Source organism: Dermochelys coriacea, chromosome 1 (assembly GCF_009764565.3).
Source record: "Dermochelys coriacea isolate rDerCor1 chromosome 1, rDerCor1.pri.v4, whole genome shotgun sequence".
Classification (NCBI taxonomy): Eukaryota; Metazoa; Chordata; order Testudines; family Dermochelyidae; genus Dermochelys; species Dermochelys coriacea.
The window spans coordinates 32,012,587-32,039,780 of NC_050068.2; the positions used below are offsets into that span (position 1 = coordinate 32,012,587).

The following is a 27,194-nucleotide window of genomic DNA, read 5'->3' on the forward strand; positions in this document are numbered from 1 at the left end:
GGTTACTTACCTTCTAGGAACTGAAGTTTTTCAAGATTTGTGGCCCCTGTGGGTATTCACATTCCACCTCATTCTCTTTTGCTCAGGTCCTGTTTGGATTCACAGAAGAGCAGGAACTGTAGCAGTGTTTGGTCTGCATTACTCCTTATACCCTCAGTTGGGAGCATGAGGAAGTGTCAGGTTCAGGTGTTGACTAATGGGCACTATTGATGAATTTCCAGTTCCAAGAGCACATGCACACCCGCAGAGAGGTAACACGCATCTTGAAGTTACCGTCCTTTACTAGTGCTGCTTTCAGCCGTAGTAAAATTTATTCACTAAGTGTTCTGTGATATAATCTTTCCCCTACTTTCACTGCAGTCTACCCAACATTCAGATGTTATTCCAATTAAGCCCCCAAAATAATGCAACAGATGTTGTAAGGGACACTGGTATTAGAGGAGCTTTTGTCTTTTTAAAAGACTAGAAGACCTGCAAAACTAATTCAAGCCAACAGGCTGCATATTAGTCAATAGTCCAAAATTAGTGCAGATCTATGGAAATTACAATTCTTCCACAATTCTTAGGTTTAAGGCCATTTTGAAGAGTCCATTCATATTTGGCAATTGAATTTTGTAACCTAGTTGGCTTGTGCATACAAAGTGTTAAGCAAATGCTGAAAATAAACTTTTTGGATAACTATCTGTATGTAGTATCAGCAATACACTAAGACAATTTACTGGCTGAGCAAGGGCAAAGTTTTTACTGAATTCTCATAAAGGTTTGAGAAAACAGCTTTTCTATTTAAAATTAACAGCAAGCAACTGTGAGACTGAAAGACAGTAGGAAATTAATGGGTGACCCATTGCAGATTACTAGATGTTACGCATTAATGAGTAAGGCTCTGATCCTGAAAACAGAGCCACTAGCATGAACCCCTGATTCTGCCTTCCAACAAAATCTAATGCAGGATTGGATCCTGGAATTTTTCACGAATATTATAAAACTTTGTTTATATTCTGAAACAAAGGGTTGGTTTCCCCAATGCAGTTTAGTCTTAACTAATTTCTGGTGTTCTTATTATAGCTGGAGCATAGGTTTTGGTGTATATAAATGATTCATGGACCCCATCTAGTCAGGTTGTCAATGAGGATTGAACCCAAATTATGTATCTGAAAACATGAGCCTTTATTGCTTGAGATAAGACGTCTGTCTGTCTGCTGAGAGGCAATAGCAGACTCTTAAACCTCGATATGTGGTGTAACTACTAGAGTGGGACTTGGGTGTTGTTCACAAAACCAAAGAGGAGATGTTTGCCTCGTCTTATATCCAATAGCACAGTGGTTAAGGTAATCATCTGGCATGTGAGAGACCGAAGTTTGAATCCAGGTCTCTCTCCCAGGTGAGCATCCTAACCACCAGGGTATTGGTTATTCTGGGGTGGTGGTGCCTCTATCTCTCTTCTTGAAGCTGTTCCATTCTGTATAAATAATTATTCAACTGGGCCAGTGAGAGTGACTCTAGGCCATTGATTATGGCATTCACCAGGGTGGGGGAATAGGCCTGGCTTCAAGTCCCTGTTCCAATGAATATTTAATTAGTTATTACAAAGTGGAATAGCTTCAATGTAAGAGAGGCACCCTCCTCTCCCCAAATAGCCAGTAGCCTGGTGGTAAGGGTACTCACCTGAGGAGGGGATTTGCTCCAGAGTAGGGATTCAAATCCGGGTCTCCCACATTCCAAGAGAGTGTCCTAATTGCTGGACTACTGGGTATAAGGGAGCAATGTAACCATCACTTCCTCTTAGATTTGGGGAATCTAATTCTGTGTGTCCAAATTTCCTTTGCTTTCATTAAAACAAAAATGCCCCAAATCAAAATAGTTTTTTCTGAAATTTTTGATTTGCTGAACATACTGAAAAATTTTGCTTAGGTATGACCCAGAATTCTTTGAAACTGTCAACAAACCAAGAAATCAATTATTAAAACAGCTCTACTCGTGTAAAAAGTGTGAAGAAAGTAAAAGTAAAAGGCCCTTTTAAAAGAGTCAGTTTTCTAAGTTCCATTTTGAACAAGTTATACACTTCGTGAATATCCAGTGAAGCTATTAAAAACTTGTGTAACTGTAAAATAAACAAACTTGAAAAAGACCAGCTGGATAAGTTACAGAATGCTGACCTCATTTTTTTTTAAAGTAACTTTATCTAAGGAGTTGACAGATCATTTTGGTCTTGTAAATAATATCCAAAATTAGAATTTTATACTAACATTGCGAGTGTTAAGCCTTTATTTTCCCAAAGGTAGTTAGAAAAGTTTGACATATTACAAAAATAGGAAGAGATCAAGCCATAGTAATCTCAGCCAGAATTTTGTCAGACTTGTATTTTTGCATCTAGAAAGTCAGATAGTTCAAAATAAAGAGCCGTTTTTTAAACATGAATATAAATCATATATAAATAAATGATGATATATTTTCTCATCAGCCTGTAAGTAACTAACATCTTGTTCTAACGCTGGTAAATCTTAGCGGATATCAGGAAATGTAGAGGGAAGGTCTAATATTCCTCTTTCCTCAATGGGAAGTGCTGGTGTGTAGACACAGGAACTTCAGTGCAGTCAGTTTATATCCACACTTCATTAAATATGATACAGTGTTCACACTTTTGGAAATGAGGTGTAGTTGAATCAAGGGGGAATTCCTTACTGACTAGGTACAAGCTTCAGTTACTCTGTAGCTGGTACTGTATACCTCTGGATAGGCAAAACTGAGGTCCTCGTATCCATCTTTTCCTGTATTAATGTATCTTTTTCTGATAAAATGCTTTTTTGGTTTCTTCAGTCAAATACTTTTTTGGTCTCTTCAGTCAGATGTGAGAGTTCCTGCAGCTGAATACTTCTCAGATATCGATGTTGCAGTTAAAGCCACTCTTTTTTTTTTTTTTTTTTTTTGACCAAATGGCAAAGGAGGCTTCGTCCCCATTATCTTTAGACTTCTCAAGAAAAAACAAGAAAGGCAAAGTTCATTTTTTAAAAACCAATAAAGCTGTGTGATTGTTTGTTTTTTTTCTTTACTCCCTTCAATTTTATATTGATTCTTCAGCCAATGTAGAGATGAAATCTGGATCTTCTTTCCTGTCACTTTAGCACTATTTGCTTTTGAGAAGGACATCTGAAACTAGTTTTTTTGTTTGTTTGGATTTTTTTAATATTAAATCAGTTGATGCTGACTTTGTGTCTGTGACCAGGGCTTTTTAGTAAAATATTATTTTAGTTCATTTTTGTATATGGAGCACTGTTTAACACAGCACCACAGAAACTGCCGCTACTTAGATCTCAGACATGGAGATCTACCAGCACCCATTCCAGTTCAGAGACAGCATATGTGTCTACACCGCAAGTTTGCTTGTAACAATGTCAAATGAGGGGTGACAGAAAATTGTAGACTAGTAAATTCAATCAAATTGGTAGATACATGAAAAGGGACAATTGCCAAAATCACATGCGAGACCACAGTTAAACAAAGCATCATGGGTATATGGCTGCACTCTGTGTAGTTAGGAAAGTGCAAAACCCCATACTTGGCAAAGAGGCAATTAAATAAAACAGAGGAGTATCTAGCCACACCCTGCACAGCTTGAATCCTTATGTAAATGCAGTTATTTAATACGAACATGATGAAAATTATTTTTAATAGGTAGCCAAGGCAATCATATTACAATAGACCAGGGATTCTCAAACTGCATTGTACCGCAACCCCCTTCTGACAATAAAAATTACTAGATGGCCCCAATGGGAGGGGGGGTGACAGGGAGGGGACTGAAGCCTGAGACCACCCAAGCCCTGCTTCTCCAGGCAGGGGGCCAAAGCCTGAGCCCCACCACCCTGGGCGGGGGGGGGGGGGAAAGCCCAAAGGCTTCATCCCTGGGCAGGGGGCTGTTACTAATAGAGGTGGTTGCACCCCGGGTGGTGGGGCACAGGCTTCGCCTTTGGCCCCGGGCCCTAGTCAGTCGAACGCTAGCCCTGGTGACCCCATTAAAATGGGGTCATGACCCACAGTTTGAGAACCACTGCCAGACTGATTCCCCTTCTTCCTCTCCACCACCAGCCCCCCACAATTAATACCACATGCAAAGTGAAAAGGAGTACTTGTGCCACTTTACAGATGAACAAATTGATTTGAGCATAAGCTTTTGTGAGCTACAGAGCTGTAGCTCATGAAAGCTTATGCTCAAATAAATTTGTTAGTCTCTAAGGTGCCACAAGTATTCCTTTTCTTTTTGCGAATACAGACCAACACGGCTGCTACTCTGAAACCTGTCCTCATGCAAAGTCTGGCCCAAGAGACCCAGAAAGGAAAAAGTCTAAATGTTCTAAAAATTCATTAATCTTATTAACCTACCTCTTCTTAACTCCACAACTGATCCCACCCTTTCCCTTAGAGAATCAAAGGCTTTCTCATTTGTCCCTCATTATAGCTTCAATCATTCAATAAAGAAACAGTTCAGTGTGACTTAAAGTGACCAATCACACAGCAATAAATAGTGAATAACAAAAGCACTCAACGAACAGTTTACAAGCAAATTTAGGCCAAAATGTACTCATTTGAAGTAATTATTTCAACAATTATGAGAAATCAGTCTGTTCATGAACAATTCCCAAACAAGAAAAAGAGTGAAATTCTTTGATTACATTGTTTTCAACCACCTCTATTGGTAATTAGTTTGCATGTGGGTGGTGTCAAACAACAATTTGTTTACTTAAATTAATATTTACAGTTAAGTCGTAGTAATTGGAGAAATAGCCTGAGCTTGAATCTCTTTATTGAGCAGAATAGGGATTCTTCCTTTCACTCCAGACATTTAGTAACTATGGAGATGTGTATTCACCTATACGCTGAAATGCTGATGATGTGCCTGAAACATCGCATTGAATTTACTAATGTACTCATTTCTTGTTTTTTCAGGAGTTAGCTCTTCGTAGCCAACTTCCAACTATGGAACAAGATGGTGGCTCTCAAAATCCAGTGTCATCTCCCGGAATGTCTCAGGAACTGAGAACAATGACTACAAATAGTTCTGATCCCTTTCTTAACAGGTTTGTAGGAGAAGCTACTGAAAAGTAATTACGATTCTGTTTAATACATGTATTCGTTTATTTTGAACATCTGTCTGTGCCAAAACCACAGCTGTAATTGAATCTTTCCTTAAATGGCAAGTGAAGTAAAAGTTAAGGATTAAAAGCTTCCTCCTGTGGGAGGAAGTAAACTGTTCAGACTTGTAGGAAAGATTCTTATTCAAAGTCATAACATGTTTCCCTATGCACAGTCTGTTGACTAACAGTCACCTTAAAATTACTGACTCAGAAGAGCTTGTGAATAGCTTGCTGTGAGATCAAATGGACTGTGAGGCACATTTACGATTTCACTTGGAGGTTAATTTTAAGGTGTTTTCACATAAAGTATTTAACCTGGCAGTATTTTCACTGCGGTAGGATTAGTGCTAGAAACAGTGGTGGGATTTATTTTTAAATACCGTATTGTTTAAAGTTCATTTGTTGGTTCAAGGAGTTGACATTTTGGATTGTGTTTATGCAAAGTATCAATGAAGAAAGGAGAAATCTGTGGCCAGCAGATTTAAGGAAAATGAGGAGTTTTTTAAATATATTATTTGCAAAAAGCATCCTGATAATGGTACAGATCCATTAGTAGATTGAAATAGTAGAATTATTAATAATACTGCACCAAAGGCAGAAGTGTTCAATAAATATTTCTGTTCTATATTTGAGGAAAAAACAGATGATGTAGTGCTATCATATGATAGCACTCTTTTCATTCCAATATTATCTCACGAGGATGTTAAACAGCAGCTACTGATGTGAGACATTTTTATATCAGTAGGTCCAGATAACTTGGATCCACAAATTTAGTTCCAGAAAACTGGAAGAAAGCTAATGTGCTAATATTAAAAAAAAAAAAAAAAAAAAAAAAAAAATGGGGGGGGGGGTAAATGGGATGACCTAGTAGTTATAAGCCTGTCAGTCTGACATCAATCCTAGGCAAAATAATGGAGCAACTGATATGGGACTAGATTAATAGAGAATTAAAGGAGGGTAATTTTATTAATGCCAATCAGCATGGGTTTATGGAAAATGGATCCTGTCAGACTAACTTGATAGTGATATTACAAGTTTGTTGATAGGGTAGTAGTGTTCATGTAATAGACTTTTGTAAGGCATTTAACGAAAAAAAAAATAAAAAAACCTAGCACAATACAAAATTAAGGTGACATACATTAAATGGATTAAAAGCTGGTCTCAAAATGTAAAAGAGAATCATTATCAAGTGGATTTGTTTCCAGTGGGGGTCTTCCAAAGATCAGGCTTGGCACTATGTAATTTATTATTTTTATCAATGACCTGAAAGAAAACACAAAATCATCACCGATAAAGTTTACAAATAATACAAAAATTGGGGGAGTAGTAAATAATGAAGAGGTCAGGTCACTAATACAGAACATTTTGTATTGTTTGATAAACTGGGCACAAGCAAACAATATATACTTTAATATGGCTAAATATATGTCTAGGAACAAAGAACATAGGCCATACTTACAGCATAGGGGGACTGTCTCCTGGGAAAGAGTGACTGAAAAAGATTTGGGGGTCATGATGGATAATCAGCTGAACATGAGCTCCCAATGCAACAAATCTGCAAAAAGGACTAATGCGACCCTTGAATGCATAAACAGGAAAGTCATGAGAAGGAGTACGGTGGTTATTTTACCTCTGTATTTGGCACTGGTGCAACCATTGCAGGAAGAGTGTGCCCAGTTCTGGGATTCACAATTCGAGAAAGATGTTGGAAAAATTAGAGAGGGTTCAGAGAAGAGCCACAAGATTGATTAAAATATTAGAAAACCTGTCTTTTAATGATTGAGCGCCTGGAGTCTATCTATTTAGTTTAACAAAGAGAAGATTAAAGGATGACTTGATTAGAAACTGTAGGTACCTACATGAGGAACAAATATTTGATAATGGCTCTTCAGTCTAGGAGAGAAAGGTATAACACAGTGTAATGGCTGGAAGTTGAAGTTAGACAAACTCAGACTGGAAATAAGGCATACATTTTTGACAGTGAGGGTAATTAACCATTGGAACAATTTACCAAGGGTCATGGTGGATTCTGCATGACTGAAAATTTTTAAATCAAGCTTGGATGTTTTTCTAATAGATATGCTCTCAGAATTATTTTGGGGAAGTTCTATGGCCTGTGTTATTCAGGAAGTCAGACTAGATGATCACAGTGGTCCCTTCTGACCTTGGAATATATGAATCATTGCTGTTTGCATAACTTCTGCACAGTCTCTCAGATGTTAAGAGAAAAGGAGTACTTGTGGCACCGTAGAGACCAACAAATTTATTTGAGCATAAGCTTTCGTGAGCTATGAAGTGAGCTGTAGCTCACGAAAGCTTATGCTCAGATAAATTTGTTAGTCTCTAAGGTGCTACAAGTACTCAACAAATTTATCTGAGCATAAGCTTTCGTGAGCTACAGCTCACTTCATAGCTCACGAAAGCTTATGCTCAAATAAATTTGTTGGTCTCTACGATGCCACAAGTACTCCTTTTCTTTTTACGAATACGGACTAACACGGCTGCTACTCTGAAACCTGTCAGATGTTAAGGACAGTTTTCACTTGGCTTGTCACAAAGTTAATGTTTTAGGTCGATTATGTAAATGCTTACTAGTTGCTGCTAGCGTTTGGGAGAAAATACTGCAGCCTGAGATTAGTCCTACAAGATATTTGCTTAAATCAAAATTAGAAAGAAATTGATTGACTCTGACCAGTAAATAACCCATTTTGTGAGGGAATTCCAAAGCTTATTCTCAGAAGCATCAAGCATATAGACTTCTGTCACTTGAGATTTAGAAACAAAAAAGACCGAAAGAAAAAGGTTAGGTTGGTGCAGTAACTACATTTTGTAATTTTTTATCATAGCATGGTTTCTATCAATTTTCTAAACTAACAAACCTACTGAACAAAATTTATGAGAAAATGATTTCTTAATGTAATAATGTTATGTACACGTCAGCTTATCAATGTTTTTTTAAATCCCCTTTAAAATTAAATATTGGTCTCATTTGTAAAAGTAGGTATTACAAGCATACTCTGTGTTTCCATGCAGCAAAATAACATGCTCATCCCTATTTTTTAACCTGACATTATTTTATATCTAACTTCTTATTGTTCTTCAAGAGCTTGCTCATATCCATTCCATGCTAGGTGTGTGACCACCACATGCACAGTTGTTGGAGATTTTTTCCCTTAGTGCTATCCATAGGACTGGCTCTGGCACTCCCTGGAACCACACACACATGTGCCAGTATAAGGGGTGCCACCACCTCTGCACCCTCTCAGTTCCTTCTTACTGCCTGGGATGGTTGCTTGGAATGATCCCTCTTGCTCTTGCAAGACTTCTTTCCCAGTGGTTTAGACTTCATAGCATATTGTTTTTGTAGATGTTAGTCTTAGTTAGACTAACTTAGTTAACTTCTTAGTTAGTGTTAGTGTATATAGTGTGAATAATAGTCCCTGTCGTTGAGGGACTTTGGTCCCAGGGGCTGAGCTTGCCCCAGTCCCTGAGCTTCAAGCCATGTACCTCCTGCAGCAAGCCCACGCCAGTGAGTGACCCGAACTCTAGCTGTCTAAAGTGCCTCAGGGAAACTTGCGTTAAAGAGAAGCTAGATCTGCAGAAGCTTCAGACCATGCACTCAAAAAGATAGACATTCATCTGAAGGTTGTACTCATGGAGGCAGCCCTCGAACCAGCTTCAGAGCTGAGCCACTGCGAATTGGCACCAAGCCCTTTGGCTTCCATGCAAAGCGCTGCCCCAACACTGCTCTTCCTGGCACCATTCTCCATTCCTGGTACCGAGGAAGAAGCATAAGAAACAGCTTGCCAAGAGAGGGCACTTTACGGTGTGAAGAGGAAAAAGCAGAGAGTGACTAGCAGTAGGCCACTTGTCCTTCCCAGAAGCACTGCTGGCTCCAGCAACTTAAACTAGAGCACCAAGTCCAGTCCAGGACCCACCCCAACTCCCAGGCACAATCATGGGACCTTGCGGCTGCAGGCCGCTTTGACTCTGGAGGCTTTTCAGGAGGAAAAGGATCTGATGTCTTACCCTATCCTGCCCACCAATGAAAGGCCTCTGCCATTCAGGGCTACTGGGGACAGAAAGGATCAAGGGGCAGTGAGCTCCATCATGGCATCGACCATCATAGCACCACCCATAGGAAAACCCTCCATGGTCCCATTGTAAGTGTCTCCAGCCAGTCACTGGGTACTCGCCAGCACCACCTATAGGCAGAAGCAGGTACAGAAACCTCAAAGTTTCAGAGGGAAGAATTCTCTTTGGAGTCCAAAGGAGAATCCTTCACCCTGTTGAAGAAGTACCAGTACCTGTACCTGACCTATGTACCGGACTTCAGTACTGGCTCCCCCAGCTGTCGGTTGACCACTGGCAAATGCAGTCACAGTCTTGAAACCTGTGGGAGTTTCACCAAGTGCTGTGGCTCTCTTTCCGCCATTCATACTCAGTGGAGTCCAAGAGGCAAGCCGCTGTTTCATCCCACCCAACACCGGACCATGACTCCAGTACCAACCCCAATACCGAGGTCTCAGAAGTGGGCCTAATTGAAGTGGTACAGGTGGAAGAAAAAGAAGCAGCCCCTCCTCCAATGCTAGCCTCTTCCTCAGTATCCACGGATGAGGTGGTCGCAGACCCTAGTAATAGGTTCCCTCCAGATGGTGGATAGCAAGCTGGCTAGATTTTCGGGCTCAACAGGTAGCGATCAATGGCTCTATGTCTAGTTGGCAGCCGGAATCAAGTGGAGTGCCCCAAGGGTCAGTCCTCGGGCCGGTTTTGTTCAATATCTTCATTAATGATCTGGAGGATTGTGCATCCTCAGCACCCTTGCACCCTCAGCAAGTTTGCAGATGACACTAAACTAGGAGGAGAGGTAGATACTCTGGATGGTAGGGATAGGATACAGAGGGCCATAGACAAATTAGAAGATTGGGCCAAAAGAAATCTGATGAGGTTCAGCAAGGACAAGTGCAGAGTCCTGCACTTAGGACGGAAGAATCCCGTGCACTGCTTAGGGACCGAATGGCTCAGCAGCAGTTCTGCAGAAAAGGACCTAGGGGTTACAGTGGACGAGAAGCTGGATATGAGTCAACAGTGTGCCCTTGTTCCCAAGAAGGCCAATGGCATTTTGGGATGTATAAGTAGGGGCCTTGCCCCATTTGCTTACACTCTAAACGAGAGTTATAGTGTGCACTTAGGACGGAAGAATTCCGTGTACCACTACAGACATGGGACCGAATGGCTAGGCAGCAGTTCTGCAGAAAAGGACCTAGGGGTTACAGTGGATGAGAAGCTGGATATGAGTCAACAATGTGCCGTTGTTGCCAAAAAGGCCAATGGCATTTTGGGATGTATAAGTAGGGGCGTTGCCAGCAGATCGAGGGACGTGATCGTTCCCCTCTATTCGACCTTGGTGAGGCCTCATCTGGAGTACTGTGTCCAGCTTTGGGCCCCACGCTACAAAAAGGATGTGGAAAAATTGGAAAGCGTCCAGTGGAGGGCAACAAAAACGATTAGGGACTGGAACACATGACTTATGAGGAGAGGCTGAGGGAACTGGGATTGTTTAGTCTGCGGAAGAGAAGAATGAGGGGGAATTTGATAGCTGCTTTCAACTACCTGAAAGGGGGTTTCAAAGAGGATGGATCTAGACTGTTCTCAGTGGTAGCAGATGACAGAATGAGGAGTAATGGTCTCAAGTTGCAGTGGGGGAAGTTTAGGTTGGATATTGGGAAAAACTTTTTCACTAGGAGGGTGGTGAAACGCTGGAATTCGTTACCTAGGGAGGTGGTGGAATCTTCTTCCTTAGAAGTCTTTAAGGTCAGGCTTGACAAAGCCCTGGCTGGGATGATTTAGTTGGGGATTGGTCCTGTTTTTTATAACTCTCGTTTAGAGTGTAAGCAAATGGGGCCTCTTACTTTGTCTGGAAAGCACCATTCACACCTAAATAATACTTTTTTTTCTTCTTTCATATGGCAACTTGCAAATCAACATTAAAAGTTGACATCCAAGTTTGTCATCCACTCTGACTTTGGTGAAATGGAACAAATAGAGGCTGTCCCTCTAGAGAAGGATCTTAGAGGGCAGCAGTTCACTACATGTTCTGTGGTCATGTGGTCCTCTCCACATGCACATATCAGGCTGTCCTTCATTTTCTGTTTTGTACACTAAGTAATTCCAAAGCCCACGTAAGGTTCTGGTACCATTTGCTGTGATCTATATCTTACATAGCATGCTGAAGCCAGGTGGTTGGTCTGTGAGATCTGTAATCCGGTCTTGATTCTTGACCCCCACTGTTTTGGTGAGGGTGTCGTAGCTTTGAGAACTTTGGCCACTAGTCAGAAGGGGTGCCTGGACATAAGGCAATATCATGGGAGAGGACAGAAGCGGTGCTTGGAGATTTTCATAGATGGGCAAGTCTGGATTATTTGTTGTGCAGTTGCATTCTCTCATTATTGCTGCTTCGGACAGTGGTAAGATATGCGCAAGGATGGGAAGCCAAACTGTCAATTATTGACTCCAGCAATCCTGTCACAATTCTCATGCAATGTCCGATTGCTTGTCGACAGGTTTCATATTTGTGCCACCTGCCCATACTGATATGCAGCTGCTGAGAAGACAAGGGCCAAGCTGGATGTCGGCAAAGTGTAAGCATCTTGCTACCCATCTGGTCCCAGCTAGCTTGTGGATTATATTGTAGTTTTTATATTGGCAGCCAACTTTGACAGATGTTGGCAGTATGTAAGGGTGCAATTCAAAACCATTTCAAAATATTTTGGGAAATCCTCGTGCCAAAGTTGTTGCAGAAGATGACATTCCAGTGCTTCTTTGCATGTTGGTTACTCAAGTGGAATGCAGACACAGCATTTTTGAAGTTGTGGTTGGAGTCACCATAACCAGTAGTACATTTTCAGTTTTTTCAAATCTTCTGAGAGTATGCATTCCGTTTGGGTGGCAACTGTGGCATCGTCTGCATATCCAAGTTTCTTTGACTGGGTTGATGGCATATTGCTGATATAAATATCCAAGTGCGAAGGTGCCAAGACAGATCCCTGTGGGAGGCCATTACTCATTGGATGAAGTCTCCTGGTCTGTTTTGTCAGTAGACGCAGTGTTCTGCACGGCAGTATTTTTTATGCTTTCAGAAACAGGCCATCCTACCAAACTATGTTGCATACTGAGGACAGAGCCACAAAGGCTGCAGCTGTTTTGAGCCCACATTGATAGCTGTCTTTGATGTAGGTTGTCAGAGTGATTATGTGATCGCAGGTGCTTCATTCTGGTCTTTAATACTTTATAATTATCAAACAGACAAGCTACAAGAGACCGTTTTGGCCAACTGTTTATAAGTCCCCCCCAAAAAAACCCCAGAATCCTTATTTTATTCCCGGGACTACATCAGTTAACTACTGCATAAAGTACAGGAAACCTCCATTGTTATGGAACAAATGTCACGGGACAGAATCCAGAGGGTGGGTGGGTGGTTGTTGTTGTTGTTGTTCAGAAATTAATATTCACACCCATCACCAAGCAACTGGAACCTTAAATTTTTAACCAACATGTGAGTTTCAGAACACCTGGGGTATACTGCCATAGGGTGGCTATGACGTAGCAAAGTAGTTAAATGAAAGAGAGTTTCTGGTAAATCCATGAGACGGTGTTGCTGTTGTCAGGTGTGAGTGTGACTGGTTGGATCACAGAAACCCCTTGGGCACTGCCAACTGATGTGCTGAGACTACCTCTGAGCCTGTTTTCCCGGCAGCTTGGGACTTCAGAACCTTTCCTTGTTTGAGCCAGACACATGAGCCTGCTACAAACACAGATCCAGGTCTGAAGCGCATCCCCTGAAAGCTGCAGGCTTAACTGAAAACAGCTTAAGAAGTGTTCCTGTCTCCAACACTCAGGTACCCAGCTCCCAATGGGGTTCAAACGCCAAATAAATCAAATTTACGGTGTATAAAGTTTATACAAGATAAACTCATAAATTGTTCGCCCTCTATAACACTGATAGAGAGAGATGCACAGCTGTTTGCCTCCCTGCCCCCCACCTCCCCCGAGGTATTAATACATACTCTGGGTTAATTAGTAAGTAAAAAGTGATTCTATTAAATGCAAAACGTAGGATTTAAGTGTTTCCAAGTAATAACAGACAGAACAAAGTGAATTACCAAGCAAATTAAAATAAAACACTCAAGTCTAAACCTAATACAGTAAGGCTTTGTCTACACTATGAAATTAGGTCGATTTTATAGAAGTCGATTTTTAGAAACAGATTTTTATAGTCAATTGCGTTTGTCCACACTAAGCACATTAAGTCAGCAGAATGCGTCCTCGCTAGCATCGACTTACAGAGTGGTGCACTATGGGTAACTATGCCACAGTTCCCGCAGTCTCCGCTGCCCATTGGAATTCTGGGTTAAGCTCCCAATGTCTGATGGGGCAAAAACATTGTCGTGGGTGATTTTGGGGACATGACGTCAGGCCCACATCCCTCCCTACATGAAAGCAACGATAGACAATTGTTTCGCGCCTTTTTTCCTAGGTTACCCTTGCACACGCCATACCACAGCAAACACGGAGCCCACTCAGCTTACCATTGCCATACATCTCCTAGGTATTGCTGGCAGGCGCGGTACTGCATTGCTACACAGCAGCAGCTCTGCAGATGGTGCAATAGGACTGATAGCCATCGTATGTCTCCTGAGTGCTCCTGGCAGACCTCGGTGAGGTCGATCGGGGTGCCTGAACAGACATGGCTATCTTCCTCTTAGAGCACCAAATGGGAGCCAGAGACTCCAGGTCATTCTCTTCTTTAAGTTTCGTCTCATGGAGATTCAGTCCTGCCTGGAATATCATGCGAGCTGGAGGCTTCTGCCTCAGACTGCTCTCCCAGCCAGCAGCACTGCACGGTCACACCTACCCCAGCCTGCCCCTTGCTCCCATGGCTCATGAAGCCTGGACAGTAGTAAGGAGCAGTTCAACTATAGGTAGAATGGTGCAGAATTGTGGTAGAATGTGCCTTGGACGTTTAAAAGCTCGCTGGTGCTGTTTGCTGGACTAGGTCAGATCTCAGCACAACCAACATTCCCATTGTTATTGCTGCTTGCTGTGTGCTTCATAATATCTCTGAGAGTAAGGGAGAGACGTTTATGGCGGGGCGGGAGGTTGAGGCAAATTGCCTGGCATCCGATTTTGAGCAGCCAGACGCCAGGGTGATTAGAAGAGCACACCAAGGCATGCTGCGCATCAGAGAGACTTTGAAAACCATTTTCATGACTGGCCAGGCTTCGGTGTGACAGTAGTGTGTGTTTCTCCTTGATGCAAACCCTCCCCCTTTGCTGATTTTAATTCCCTGTAAGCCAGCCACCCTCCCCGCTTCAAAATAAAGTAACTCTTGTTTTGAAACCATGCATTCTCTCTTTCTTAATTTAAAAAAAAAAAAAGAGAGATAAAGGACAAGGTAGCCTGGGTGGGATGGGGGAGGAGGGAAGGACAAGGCCACATTGCTTATTGTAGCCACACTAAAAATCAAACTGTTTGAATGACAGCCTTCTGTTGCTTGGGCCATCCTTTGGAGTGGAGTGGCTGGGTGCCCAGAGCCGCTCCCTCCCCTCCCTCGCATGTTCTTGGGCTATGGAACATGGGGAGGAGAGTAGGCGGTTATACAGAGGATGCAGCGTGGGTCTGTGCTCTTGTTTGGCTTTCCTGAAGCTCCAACAGACGCTTCATTGCGTCCGTTTGTTCCCTATTAGCCTCAGCATCGCGTCCTGCCTCCGCTCTTCACTCTCACTTAATTCTTTCCTGGCTTCTGCCACTGAATGCCTCCATGCATTAAGCTGTACCCTATCAGTGCGGGAGAATTGCATGAGCTCGGAAAGTATGTCATCGCAAGTGCATTTTTTTCACTTTCTAATCTGCGGTAACCTCCGGGGCGGAGATGATAGGAGGAACATAGAAACATTCTACGCTCTACGATTCTGGGGGAACTGCATGGTCACCTGTGCTGCTGAGTTCGCCACGCTGACCAAACTGGAAATGAAATTCAAAAGTTCCTGGGGCTTTTCCTGTGTACCTGGCTAGTGCATCAGAGTTCAAAGCTCCTGGAGGCCAATACCGTCGATTTGCATCCACACTACCCCAAATTCGACCCAGTAAGGTCAATTTTAGCGCTACTCCCCTCGTTGGAGAGGAGTACAGAAGTCGATTTTAAGAGCCCATTAGGTCAATGGAACTGGGTTGGTTGTGTGGATGCAGTCATTTTTAAATCAACCTAACATGGCTAAATTCGACCTAACCCCATAGTGTAGACCAGGCCTAAGAAAGCGATTTACAGATGAAACCTCACCCTCAGAGATGTTCCAGTAAGCTTCTTTTACAGACTAGCCTCCTTCTAGTCTGAGTCCAGCAATCACTCACACCTCTGTGGTTACTGTCCTTTGTTCCAGTTTCTTTCAGGTATCCTTTAGGGGGGAGAGGCTACCTCTTGAACCAGCTGAAGGCAAAATGGAGGGGTCTCCCAGGGGCTTTCTTTTGTAGGTAGAGATCCCCTCCTCTCTCCTGTGGAGAATCCAGCTGCAAGCTGGAATTTTGGAGTCACATGGGCAAGTCACATGTCCATGCATGACTCAGAACTTTACAGGTGGCAGCCATTGTTCAGATGCTACCTTGAACAGTAGACTTCTTATGTGGATTGGAGTCTTTCAAGGTTCCATTGTCCGTTAAGTGTTCCTTGACTGGCACTTAACTTGCAAATTCCTTTCTTAAGAAGCTGACCAAATGCCTTACTAAAGCTACTTAAAATCAAACAAGTACACAGCCAATATTCATAACTTCAAATACAAAAATGATACATGCATATAAATAAGATGAATATATTCAGTAGATCATAACCTTTACAGAGAGATGTTACATGGCACATGTAGCATAAAACATATTCCAGTTATGTCATATATACATTCATAAGCATATTTCCATAAAGCATTATGGGGTGCAATGTCACAGTGAGTAGCAGAGGAAGTTGCTGATTGCAGACTGGAGCTGACCAGTTACAACTCATTGGTAGAATTCCTGGCAAAGCAGGGAAGAGGCTCCTGCTCCTTTCTCCTGACAGATTTTCTCCATGGTGTCTGCAGTTGCCAACTCCTGATGCAGGCTTCTTGCACAACGTTTTTTTCCTATCTTGGTCATAAAGAATGTGGCAGTGGAGGGATGTTGCAGTGAATCTCCAGTATCAGTGGCCTCCTGAACACCTAGATAAATAAATCACTTCAGTCACCAGAGCACAGAATCTGTTTTCAGGGGGCAGAGATAGTATGTAAGGACTATATACTGAGTGTGAAGGACTGCTTATTTTCTTTAAGCTAATCTTTTGTGGGGCTCATCCTTTCAACCAAATCGTTTGTCTTCTACATATGCTTGCATCAACCTTCCATCTTAGTTCTGCCACTTTTGTCTGACACATTTAGTCCTTCTGATATCCCAGCTGTCTTTTAAAGCCAGCTAGTTCTCCTCTGATGGGACTGAGTACAGTAACTCCTCACTTAGTCGTCCCGGTTAACATTGTTTCATTGTTACATTGCTGATCAATTAGAGAACATGCTCATTTAAAGTTGCGCAATGCTCCTTTATAACGTGGTTTGGCAGCCACCTGCTTTGTCCACTGCTTGCAGAAAGAGCAGCCCATTGGAGCTAGCTAGTGGGGGCTTGGAACCAGGGTAGATTGGCAGCCCTCCATCAGCTCCCCGCTCCCCTAGGTTCCCTGGGTGGCAACCATGCAGTAGGCTATCAGTTACCGGGCAGTTCAGCTGTCCCTCCCCACCCCCACAGCCATGTGCTGCTCCTGCCTTCTGCCTTGGAGCTGCTCCTGGGAGCTTCCTGCTTTCTGTGCAGAGGTGGGGGGAAGAGAGATGCTAATATCAGGGTATCCCCCACCGCCTGCTCCTGCCCCCCTGCTTCTGTACCTTATCTCCACGGGGGGCAGGGGACAACACCACAGGGCTCAGGATGGAGGGAGCTTGCTAGCAGCAGCTGCTGTCTCAACTTGCTAATCTACTTTAAAAGGCAATGTACTTAGAGTGGGGTCAGCGTACTTAAAGGGGCGAAGCACATCTCTCTCTCTCACACAGGGTGTGTCTCTGTCTCTCTCTGCCATGCTGTCTCCCCTCCCTCCATTCATGCTGCCTTGTAGTGTGAGAGGCTACATTAACAACAATGGGTTAACCCTTGAGGGCTCAGCCCAGTGCTAGTTCATCATTTAGCAGTAAGGTATTCCCTGGGAAATATCCCACCCTCTTTCACCCTCTCACTTCACCACCTTAACCAAGATTCACAATCATTATTGCTGTGTACAGTATTAAATTGTTTATTTAAAACTTATACTCTGTGTGTGTGTGTGTGTGTGTGTGTGTGTGTGTGTGTGTATATATATATATATATATATATATATATATATATATATATATATATATATATATATAGTCTCTTGTCTGTCAAAAAAAATTCCATGGAACCTAGCCCCCCCCAACCCCCCTATTTACATTAATTCTTATGGGGAAATTGGATTCACTTAACATCGTTTTGCTTAAAGTAGCATTTTTCAGGATCATAACTACAATGCTAAGCGAGGAATTTACTGTATGCCCCTCCTCTTCAGCTAGCAAGCCCTCTTCATTCCCCTAGCTGTTTCTTCTTCAATCTCTTGAGCCTGAGATCTCTCCCTATAGTGGACCCTCAGCTATTTTCCATGGATTAAGAAGTCTGCCTGCAATAGCTGTAGTTGCTAAGTAGGTCATGGCTTCCTCTCCTGGTATGAAAAGGTTGCTTTGAAGGCATAGTTATTGTAGCCAGTGCAGAGAAACTTTCGGTATTTTGTGATTCATTCTTCGGTGGCCGTATCTTCACATACTTAAAATCCATTATTTGACCTTAGAGAAATAGTTCTTGGTTTCAAATGCTTGTTATATATTTATATGTGAAATCCCTTAGCAACTTTACTTGCTGCTTTTTGATAATGGTAATTCAGTTTGTGGATTTATAAATGTAGTAAAGTAAATAATATTGGTGCATACACATTAAATTAAAAAATTATGCATGTGATGGATTCTATTTGAAATAGTTTTAAGCTACGAAAGTCAAAGTTTTAAGATGACCTTAATTCACACTAAAAAATAGCCAATAAATAGTGTCTGCTGTAAAGAACCACAGCCATGCTGGTCCCAGCTCCAAAAACATTTTATCAAAGCCCCATTGAGCTGTTGTTTTTTATTTTATTTTTTTTTTTTTGGGTCGGGTGGGGAGGAGAGGATTGTAGCTGTTGCAGATTTTCAAAGGATTTCTGGTTAAACATTCTTTTTTTATAACTGTTCTTATTATATCTATATCGAGGAGAGTGTACCGGTAACACTTGGCTTGGAATACCTTGTTTAAGAGTTTTTAATTTCTTAAATATAATTCCTGTTCTGAATTGAGCATTTTACACTCAGGAGTTTTTTCAGTAAAAATATAAATCAGTTTTATACTAGCATGTTGGCAAGGGAAATCAGGCTGTTCTCTATACAAGACCCTGCCCCAAAGAGCTTGCAGTCTACATAGACTGAAATAGAAAACATCCTGGGGGAGTATCAGAGGAAGATGCCAATTTAGAGCAGTTTTTAAAAATTAAAGTGATGGGTTGTCAGCATTCACACACAATTTTAATGGCAATGGTTAGCATTTGTGGTCTTTGTAGTGTTTTAGTATTTTAAGATAGAGCACACACAGATGCATCTTTAAGTTAATAGGTATCTTCCAACTTTTAATTTCTATTATTATATACATAAAATATTGCAGTCCTACAATATTTTAATTGTTTGAGTCTATATTGGTGATGATGGTAACATTCATTAGCCCCAATGTTGTACTTTGTTCTGTATGAACATATAGAAAGACGGTCTCTTCTCAAGAGAGGCACCCGTCTTATTCAGGTAAGACAGTTTAGACGCACACAATACCATTGAGTGGTATGGCTATCTAGAATGGTGACTATCTCAAGAGATTTCTGTTAAAAAGGCAGAGGAAGTATGCTTTCAGGAGTGATCTGAAGGAAGAGGAGAGGGTGGCAGTTCCAAGCATGAGCACAGCAGCCAAGAAAACTTCATTGCTAGAATGATTTAGTTCATTTTAGGTTCAGTGCTAGTTCTAACATTTCATGCCACAAATAGAAATGCTATTTTTTCACAGACATTTTTAATTGCTTATTTATTACTTTGAACAACACAGATGACTTCTGCTGGCTGAAGGGAAATAACATTTAATATACTGCATGGTTAATCAAATATGCTGTTTTAAAATCTAGATGAAAAGCTTTTTATTAAGCAATAATCCTATAAAAATGTTGTTTTCTTTATAGTATGGCAAAAATGTCTTCAATAAATCTGTCTGGTATTTCTTGTTCACAGTATTTTACTTGCATCCTGTGTTGAACAGATGTCAGCTATCCAATGTCTGCTTGTCCATAGGTGACAAAAACTACTGCCATACATTTGTCATGAATGCATTACCAGAAGGATTAGAGTGTGTCTGAATGTTAATTCAAGTTGTGCACAAAAGCTACATTAGGGTTCAAGTATTTATTGAAACTGGAAAAAATTAGTATTAAGGCCGCTAACTGATTTCTGGTTTTTATGCTGCCATAATCTGAAGAAATATGGGTTTGAAAATTGTATAGTTAAGTCGAGCTGTTGGAAGGTTATTTTTTCAGACTCCAGTCACACTCATCAGTAGTCCGGTTGAGTTCAGTGGTATTATTCACATGCATAAGTGTTTTCAGGATCAGAATGAGACTGTCAACTTTGTCTTTTTATGATTGTACAGAACCTAGAAAATAATAGTTGTGACTGGAAACACATCCTATATATTCAGAATGAAGTTAGTGGTTTGAAAATCTTCTGCATTATTACTATGTGTTTTCTCACAAAAATACAGGTAAACAGGAAATCTAACCATATACAAAGTAATACTTGGTCAAATGCACAAAGTAAACAAACTGAACAATTAGTGTGTTTCTCTAGTCATTGTCTGTTATAGTAACCTTAGTATTTGTTTACACTAGTATTTTTCTAAAAACTTCCCACCATGGTACTCCCCCTGGTGCCCCCTGGTAGAAGCAACAATAGGAGAGCTAGTATCTATAGGCCCCTAGTAACACCTGGTGCGTTGACCTCCATTCCAGGACCTGTTCTCAACAGATTAAAGTGGTTTAAATTCCAATGGCTGATCTACATTAGTGCTCCCACTATTGCTATGAAAAGTGTGCTACCACCAATTCAGCTCCAGTCTTCTCCTTAGGGTGTGTGCAACATGCCTGAGGTGGCACGTGACCAGGATTCGTCATCAAGTTTGATATGCTGATTAGATCATTAGCTTGCACAGGCTGGGTACTGATGGGGAGGGCTACGTGAACGCTCATCCATGCCCCCAGTAGTGCAATAGCCGGTAATAATTAGAAAATTGCACATGCAGAGACAACAGTAGCTTTCATTTATAATAATATTGGGCTACCCAAAAAAAAACAAAAAACAGAGGTGGGGGTTTTTTTTCCAAATTGTTACTGTCTTTTTATTTAGTTAAAATTTGTGCAATGCTAATAAAATGTGCTACACAAGGGATAAATATTGTTGTTATTAAGTCTTGTCTACACACAAACTTGTACCAGTTTTAATTATAGGTATGTTTTTCATACTGATTTAGTTTAAACAAGTACAAAGCTCTGTGTAGACACATAGGCTCAGATCCACAAAGGGACTTGCATGTTGTGATACAGAGAGTCACAGCACTTAACTTTTAGACACCCAGAAAATCACAGGAAAAGCAGTGCAATCCATGTCACCTGAATTAGATACCAGGCTCCCAATACAGTGCATGGGAGGGGTAGGTGCCTAGGAATGCAATCTGCAAAAGTGAGCATGCTAGGTGGGAAGCCACCTAAGCTAGCCAGTGCGAGATCCTAAAGAGACTGAGCCCCTGCCTCTCATAAAGTCTGGGCTGCTGCAGAGAGGCATCTATGTGCTAGTGATAGACAACTGGGCACCCCTTTCCTGGATCAGATGGCTTAGGTGCCTACGTTATTTCTTGTGAGAATGAATTAAGTGTCTGTCTCATGCCACACAAAATAGCTGGTGGAGAACATGGTGCCAGCCTCATAACTTTTAGCCCACTGGTTACAGCATTCAGTTGGTATGTTGGAAACCTGGGTTCAATTCCCCCCCTCTGAGCTATGGGATAGTCTGACGTGGGGCCCCTTAATCTTTCCTGTTGGAGCTATTCCACCATGGATGGATATTTGGGCTTAGTCTACACTGCAGAGTTAGGTCGACATAAGGCAGCTTACGTTGACCTAATTATGTCAGTGTACACACGATAGCCTTGCTCCTCCCCATGTAAGTGCCCTACTACGCCGACATAACTCCACCTCCATGAGAGGCTAAAAACAAGAAGTAATTACTGCTGTGGCTGTAAATTGACCTAATATAGATCAACTTAAGTTTGTAGTGTAGACATGTCCTTGGTTGTTGGACCAGACAGAGAGGGAGAGTGACTGTAGCTTGGTGTTTTGGGCACTTACTTGAGAAGTGGGAGGCTGTGGCTTCAACCCTCCCACCCCCCCCCCCCCCCGCTTCAGTTAATCTTTGGATAAACAATTGAAGTAGAACAACTTCCTTAGGAGAGATTGAGGGAGACTTGCGTAACAATTACCCATAGCTCAGTGTTTAGAGCACTCTCTTGAGAGATGGGAGACCACTGTTCAAATCCTTTCTCCCCCTCAGGCAGAGGGGGGAATTGAACCTGGCTCTCTCATAACCCAGGTGAGCACCACTACTTCCTCCTCCTTCACCACCTCTAATGGGACCCAGTCCATTAGGCAGTCTCTGAGCACATCTATCAGATCAGGTGATAAAGGCAAGACAGTAGAATGCCTATCTTCCCATGAGTTGTGGATTGCTACGGGGCTTAGTCAGGAGATAGGCACCTGGATGCCTAGCATGAAGCAGCTGTGCACATGATCTAGGCGGAAACTTAAATGCCAATGTAACATTGACTGCAAAAACTTTAGGCGCCCATGTGGTTTTAGGCAGCAGCCAAGCAGGAGTTTTCTGGATTACACTGGAACCTAAAACTTGGACTTAGGTGCTTAAGTCTGAGGGGGGTTAGGCACCCAAGTACCTTTTGTGAGTCTGGACCTTGCTACTTTTAAAATGAAGCTTAATTAGATTCCTTACAAACTAAACTGAAATAACTCACTTTTAAACAGAAAAAGGAATGTCTGCCTGCGAAGATTTTTAAAATTAATGTCATTAAACTGTTGCAGGTGTCTCATGTTAGCTTTTAATTCTAATTCAGTGTGGCAGCATTGTACACTTTCACCAAAGCCATCGCGCTGATCCAAAATGTGCACATTTTACAGTCTTAATTTTTGAAAAGCTCCACCTTCAACTTCCACTTCTTTTCTTCTAATGTAGTGGGACATATCACTCCAGAGATGAGAGCACAGACAGTGGCCTCAGCATGAGCAGTTATAGTGTACCCAGAACCCCTGATGACTTCCTGAACAGCGTTGATGAAATGGATACAGGTTTGTTTTTCTTTATACCCATAACGCAGGAGGTTTTTTTCCCCCAGATATATTTGTCTTTCTTGCTTGCTCAGTCATTAGTGCACAAGAAGGAATATGCAGTTCAGGGAAGCTGAGAGATTCTTGACACCATTATCTTATGGATATGCACCAGATCAGAAATATTACGACATTCTTTTCCATAACTTTTCTCTCTTATGAGGATTCAGAAGGTGTGCAGTTTGTGTCAAACTTGTTTGTAAGAAATTAGTCAAAGGTTCTGTCTAAGGGGAAACTCTCCTAAATAGTATTGGTATCCTCTGATTGTGTGTGTATTTTGTGTGCATTAGCTTTTTGAGTAATAATATTGTTGTTGCTTGTCCTAGGCTGAAGACAGAAACTCTATTTGAGTATTACTGTGCTCAATTATGTAATGTCCTTTCATTTATTATAAGATGCAATTGATTTTCTTGAATGTAGTATAAGAATACTGTACATGTACAGCAAATACTGTAAAGATCAGTGTATGGTAACATTCGGGAACTGCGAAGGTAAACACCAGAGGAATTTTCTGTGTACATTGAGAATTAAATACTGTTTGATTTATGTGAGTAATCAGATGGCCATTAATGGGATCAATTGCATGAGAGGGGCAACCAGGATTTAAACCCTTAATTTGTTATCTTAATCAAGTGTATTGGTTTGATACTTTCAATGTATTAATGTCTATTTGCTTTGTGTTATAACTAGGCGATATCAGCCAAAGTAACATACCTTCCCATCAGAACCGTTTCCCAGATTACCTTGAAGCCATTCCAGGGACAAACGTGGACCTTGGGACACTGGAAGGAGATGGGATGAATATAGAAGGAGAGGAACTGATGCCAAGTCTGCAGGAGGCTTTGAGTTCTGACATCCTTAATGACATGGAGTCTGTGTTGGCAGCCACCAAACTAGATAAAGAGAGTTTTCTTACTTGGTTGTAGAGGCCTCAGGGAGACTGCATTGTAAATCTGTGAAGGATCTAAGGAGATAAGACATCTGTGTCTGAAGTTCAAAACAAGCCAATGTGGCATACTTTTGGTTTGTGGTCAGAAAAAGTAAATGAACAAATATTCAACAAGATTCTTTCATCCAACATTTTGCTCTTCCTTGTCCATCGCTGCTGTTATAGATTGCTGACCTCTCTCACAGTTGACTCTGAAGAATAGACATCTTTGTGATCTTTTTCTATTGATGTTTCAACTACTGTTCAATTGGGGGCAGGGGGATGATGAGCCTTTTTGGATGACGAATGCCATTCCTTTTGTACTAATATGTGCGTGCATATCATTTTATCTAAGGACTTAGATTTGTGAGTTAACATCTGCATGTCACCACTTGTAGTTTGCTCAGCTAGTTGTCTCCTCTGCTGCCTGTGGCAAATGGTAAAATGCAACTTACCGGTCTGAAAAGCCCAAAAAAGATGTATCTGGTCAAAAGAAGGCAGTGCTGATTTGCAGATATAGTGCAAAGGAGGGCTGAAGACTGTTTGACATTTAGTGTTTGTTACTGCTAGCTCTTTTGTTAGGCAACAGAATGTTCTTGTTCATATTTTATGGTATAGTAAATCATGAGTCATTTTATATAGAAACTTATATCAACTTTGATTTTTACCACGTACTCTAGGCTAACTTTTGTCAGTCAAAAACCAGAGGAGTTTTTGTTTTGTTTTGTTAGTGAATTTAATTATAGATGTAGCTTGGAAAGTAATTGTAGGTGTTTTTTTTTAATAGTGAAATCTAAATTTCCTGATTTCACAGTCTTATTTAAGTCTCAATTGTCTGCTTTTTTTATATATCTAAAATGTCTATTTTAGCTAAATAGCTAGTGAGTACATATGGTTTTATGTTTTGCCTGTAACTTTTATTTTTAAAGGCTAGCTTTGAATGTAATCATTAGAATAAATGACCAGTGGCTTATTTTTCATGTCTACTTGCAAGAATTGAAACTAGAGTCTGGTTGCAGTACTTTGAGACTGAAGTGTCATATCTAAGCTTTTATAATGCCTTTTAAAGTAGCGGAAACCATACACTACATGTTTTAATTGACTGTTACAAGTAATTTCTCGGGGTTAGGTTTCAGTTTTGATTAAATCAGTGAGTTAAGATTGTGAAGTCCATGATGGGAGAAAACTTAATGAAAAGTCTTCCCTTAATTAGCATGGAAAAATCATCTAAATTGTCATCTCCCTTTCTACTGTAATGAAAACACTTTAAAAAAAAAAACAAAACAAAAAACAAAAAAAACTAAGACTGTCCTAAACAAAGTAAGTATTTAGTTCTGTGTGGTGAAAAATAAGCCCTGGACACTATGTGTAGAAGACTGTAAAGATATGTGTTAGATGGTGACATGAGCAGGTAATGAAGTGTATATTAGTAGAGTTTAGTGCAGGGGTAGAGATGAATATGACTTACCTATATTTTAACAGGGAAAGATGTAACACTAAATCATCTGCAGGAGTTGACACAGTTTCCAAAGAGTATTTTTAAATGAACAAAATGAGCATGAATCAGACTTTCAATATAAGCTATGAAGTAATTTTTTGATAAAAATAGTGGCAGCAGCTAGCACCTCTGTAATTAAAGGTTTGGGGGTCTGTCAGCATTCACATTATAAGTCCTTATTTTCAAGGGTTTATAACTGGACCATAAAAAGACTTCAGGTCTGAAACTTGGTATGAAAAGTCTCAGCCTGAAAGGAATTTTTTTAAAGAAATTGTTTTAAAGGGCATGACCATTTTTTAAGATATAGGAGTAAATTGAAAAAAAACAAGAATGGACTGAGTTGTCTTTCAGTTCTTCTGTGCTCCAAAAACTTTAAATGGCTGTATTTTATAATAATTTGTAGACTGTTAACCTAGAAAGACTCTTTTGGTTTTGGAGTTTTAAAATTTGCTTTAAAAATTAAAGCAACAGAAATTGAGATGTGAAAAATTGCCACTAAGTATACACATTTACTGTTTCTCATAAGGATTGTAGTACTCAGAACTTACAAAAGCATATGTGGATTGTTGCAGAGTATAGTTTTTAAAATGTTGATTCCCACTGAGGCATCTTAACAGCAGTTACATTCTACTACACCAACAGTCCACAGATTAGTTGGCCATTTACATGCATGATAACAGCCCTTGGAACAGTAAATTGTGTCCATAATGGGGATTATAGGAGCATCTCACACTCCCATTAAAAGTTCTTCCCTCTTTCCTTCCACCACTTAAAAAAAGATATTTTAAAAGACACTACATTGTTTAAAATAACTTGAATGGTCTGACATAAAACCACAAAAGCAAGGAAATTCAGAGTTTTGATGAGCGTGAGGTCAAGTTTTTTTTTTCCCTTGCTTTTATGTGTTTCTCATAGCTTTAACGTTGGAATGTTTTCATATTGTAAAAACTCTAAATAGCGTATATTTGGATAGCACTGCTGGGGTAGGTACTGACAAACTGGGAATTCTTGAATTGCTCTGACAGTAAACCTGTTTTGTCATTCTTTAATCAACTTTAAGACATTTCCGTTCTCTTCCATTTATTAGGGAATGTTTAGAGATGCTGTACTGTTGGCAACTGAAACTGATTTGGATTTTATTCTGCAAAAGCAGAAGTGATGAAGTGGTTAAAATTTGTTTGATATACGAGAGTGTGTTGGGTAGTATTTTATACTGATTGATGTATATATTTAAACAACAAAAATCATTGTCCTGATGTTATAGTTTCTAGATTCAAGTACGCTGTGTTCAGAATACAGAGGAGGCATATTAACTCTACTGTGCTATAGCAGTACCTGAGCAGACAAATGCTTTGGAATAGGCTACAGTATCAGTAAATCACATGGATCAAAAATTGTACCAATCAGTGTTGGAACCGAAGCAATGCAAAAGAAGAGGCGGCAATTTCAACATGATTAACACTTTACATAGCTTTTGCACATCTGGTGAATTAGTACTAAAGTGACTTTTCACTTGCAAGCATGGTTTTTATACAAATAGCCAGTGTGCCTGTCTAAAATAATTACGTGTTTTTCTGTATCTTGAAAAAGTACTCTCCACATTTTAAATGTTCTATATTAGAGAACTCTTAAATGCACCCTTATCAAAAAAAATATATATAGTTATCAATGTTACTTTTTAGATATAAGAGCATGCCTGTTAGGTACCTAAGTAAATTCTGTTACATTATTTTTCTTTATGTAATACTTTTTCAGTTGTTTTATGTGATATAAATATATACTTTGTGCTTAAAACAGCTTGTTTGTTTTTACATTTAATAGTAGATAAAGCTATTTGATTGCCTTAAATCAGGCAAACACATTGGAATTGTTTTTTTTGTTGCATTGCGGTTTTTCTGTTCTCTTAATCCCCATGTAACATTTTTTTGTAATTATAGGCTCCAGTCCTGCAAACACTTACACACACAAGCTTAATTTTAACCGTGAGTAGTCCATTGA

At 40.6% G+C, this 27,194-nt stretch overlaps 1 protein-coding gene across 17 annotated transcripts in view; it reads left to right on the forward strand.

Annotated features, from left to right (window-relative positions):
* Positions 1 to 26,992, forward strand: part of YAP1 (Yes1 associated transcriptional regulator) — a 197,403-nt gene extending 170,411 nt beyond the window's left edge. For all 17 annotated transcript variants that reach the window (XM_043504190.1, XM_043504193.1, XM_043504185.1 and 14 more), the window contains 3 exons: positions 4,942 to 5,072; positions 22,619 to 22,731; positions 23,461 to 26,992. In XM_043504190.1, coding sequence (XP_043360125.1) covers positions 4,942 to 5,072; positions 22,619 to 22,731; positions 23,461 to 23,696 — 480 coding nt within the window. In that variant the 3' untranslated portion in view covers positions 23,697 to 26,992. The remainder of the gene's footprint in view (positions 1 to 4,941; positions 5,073 to 22,618; positions 22,732 to 23,460) is intronic.
* The last annotated feature ends 202 nt before the right edge of the window (positions 26,993 to 27,194 follow it).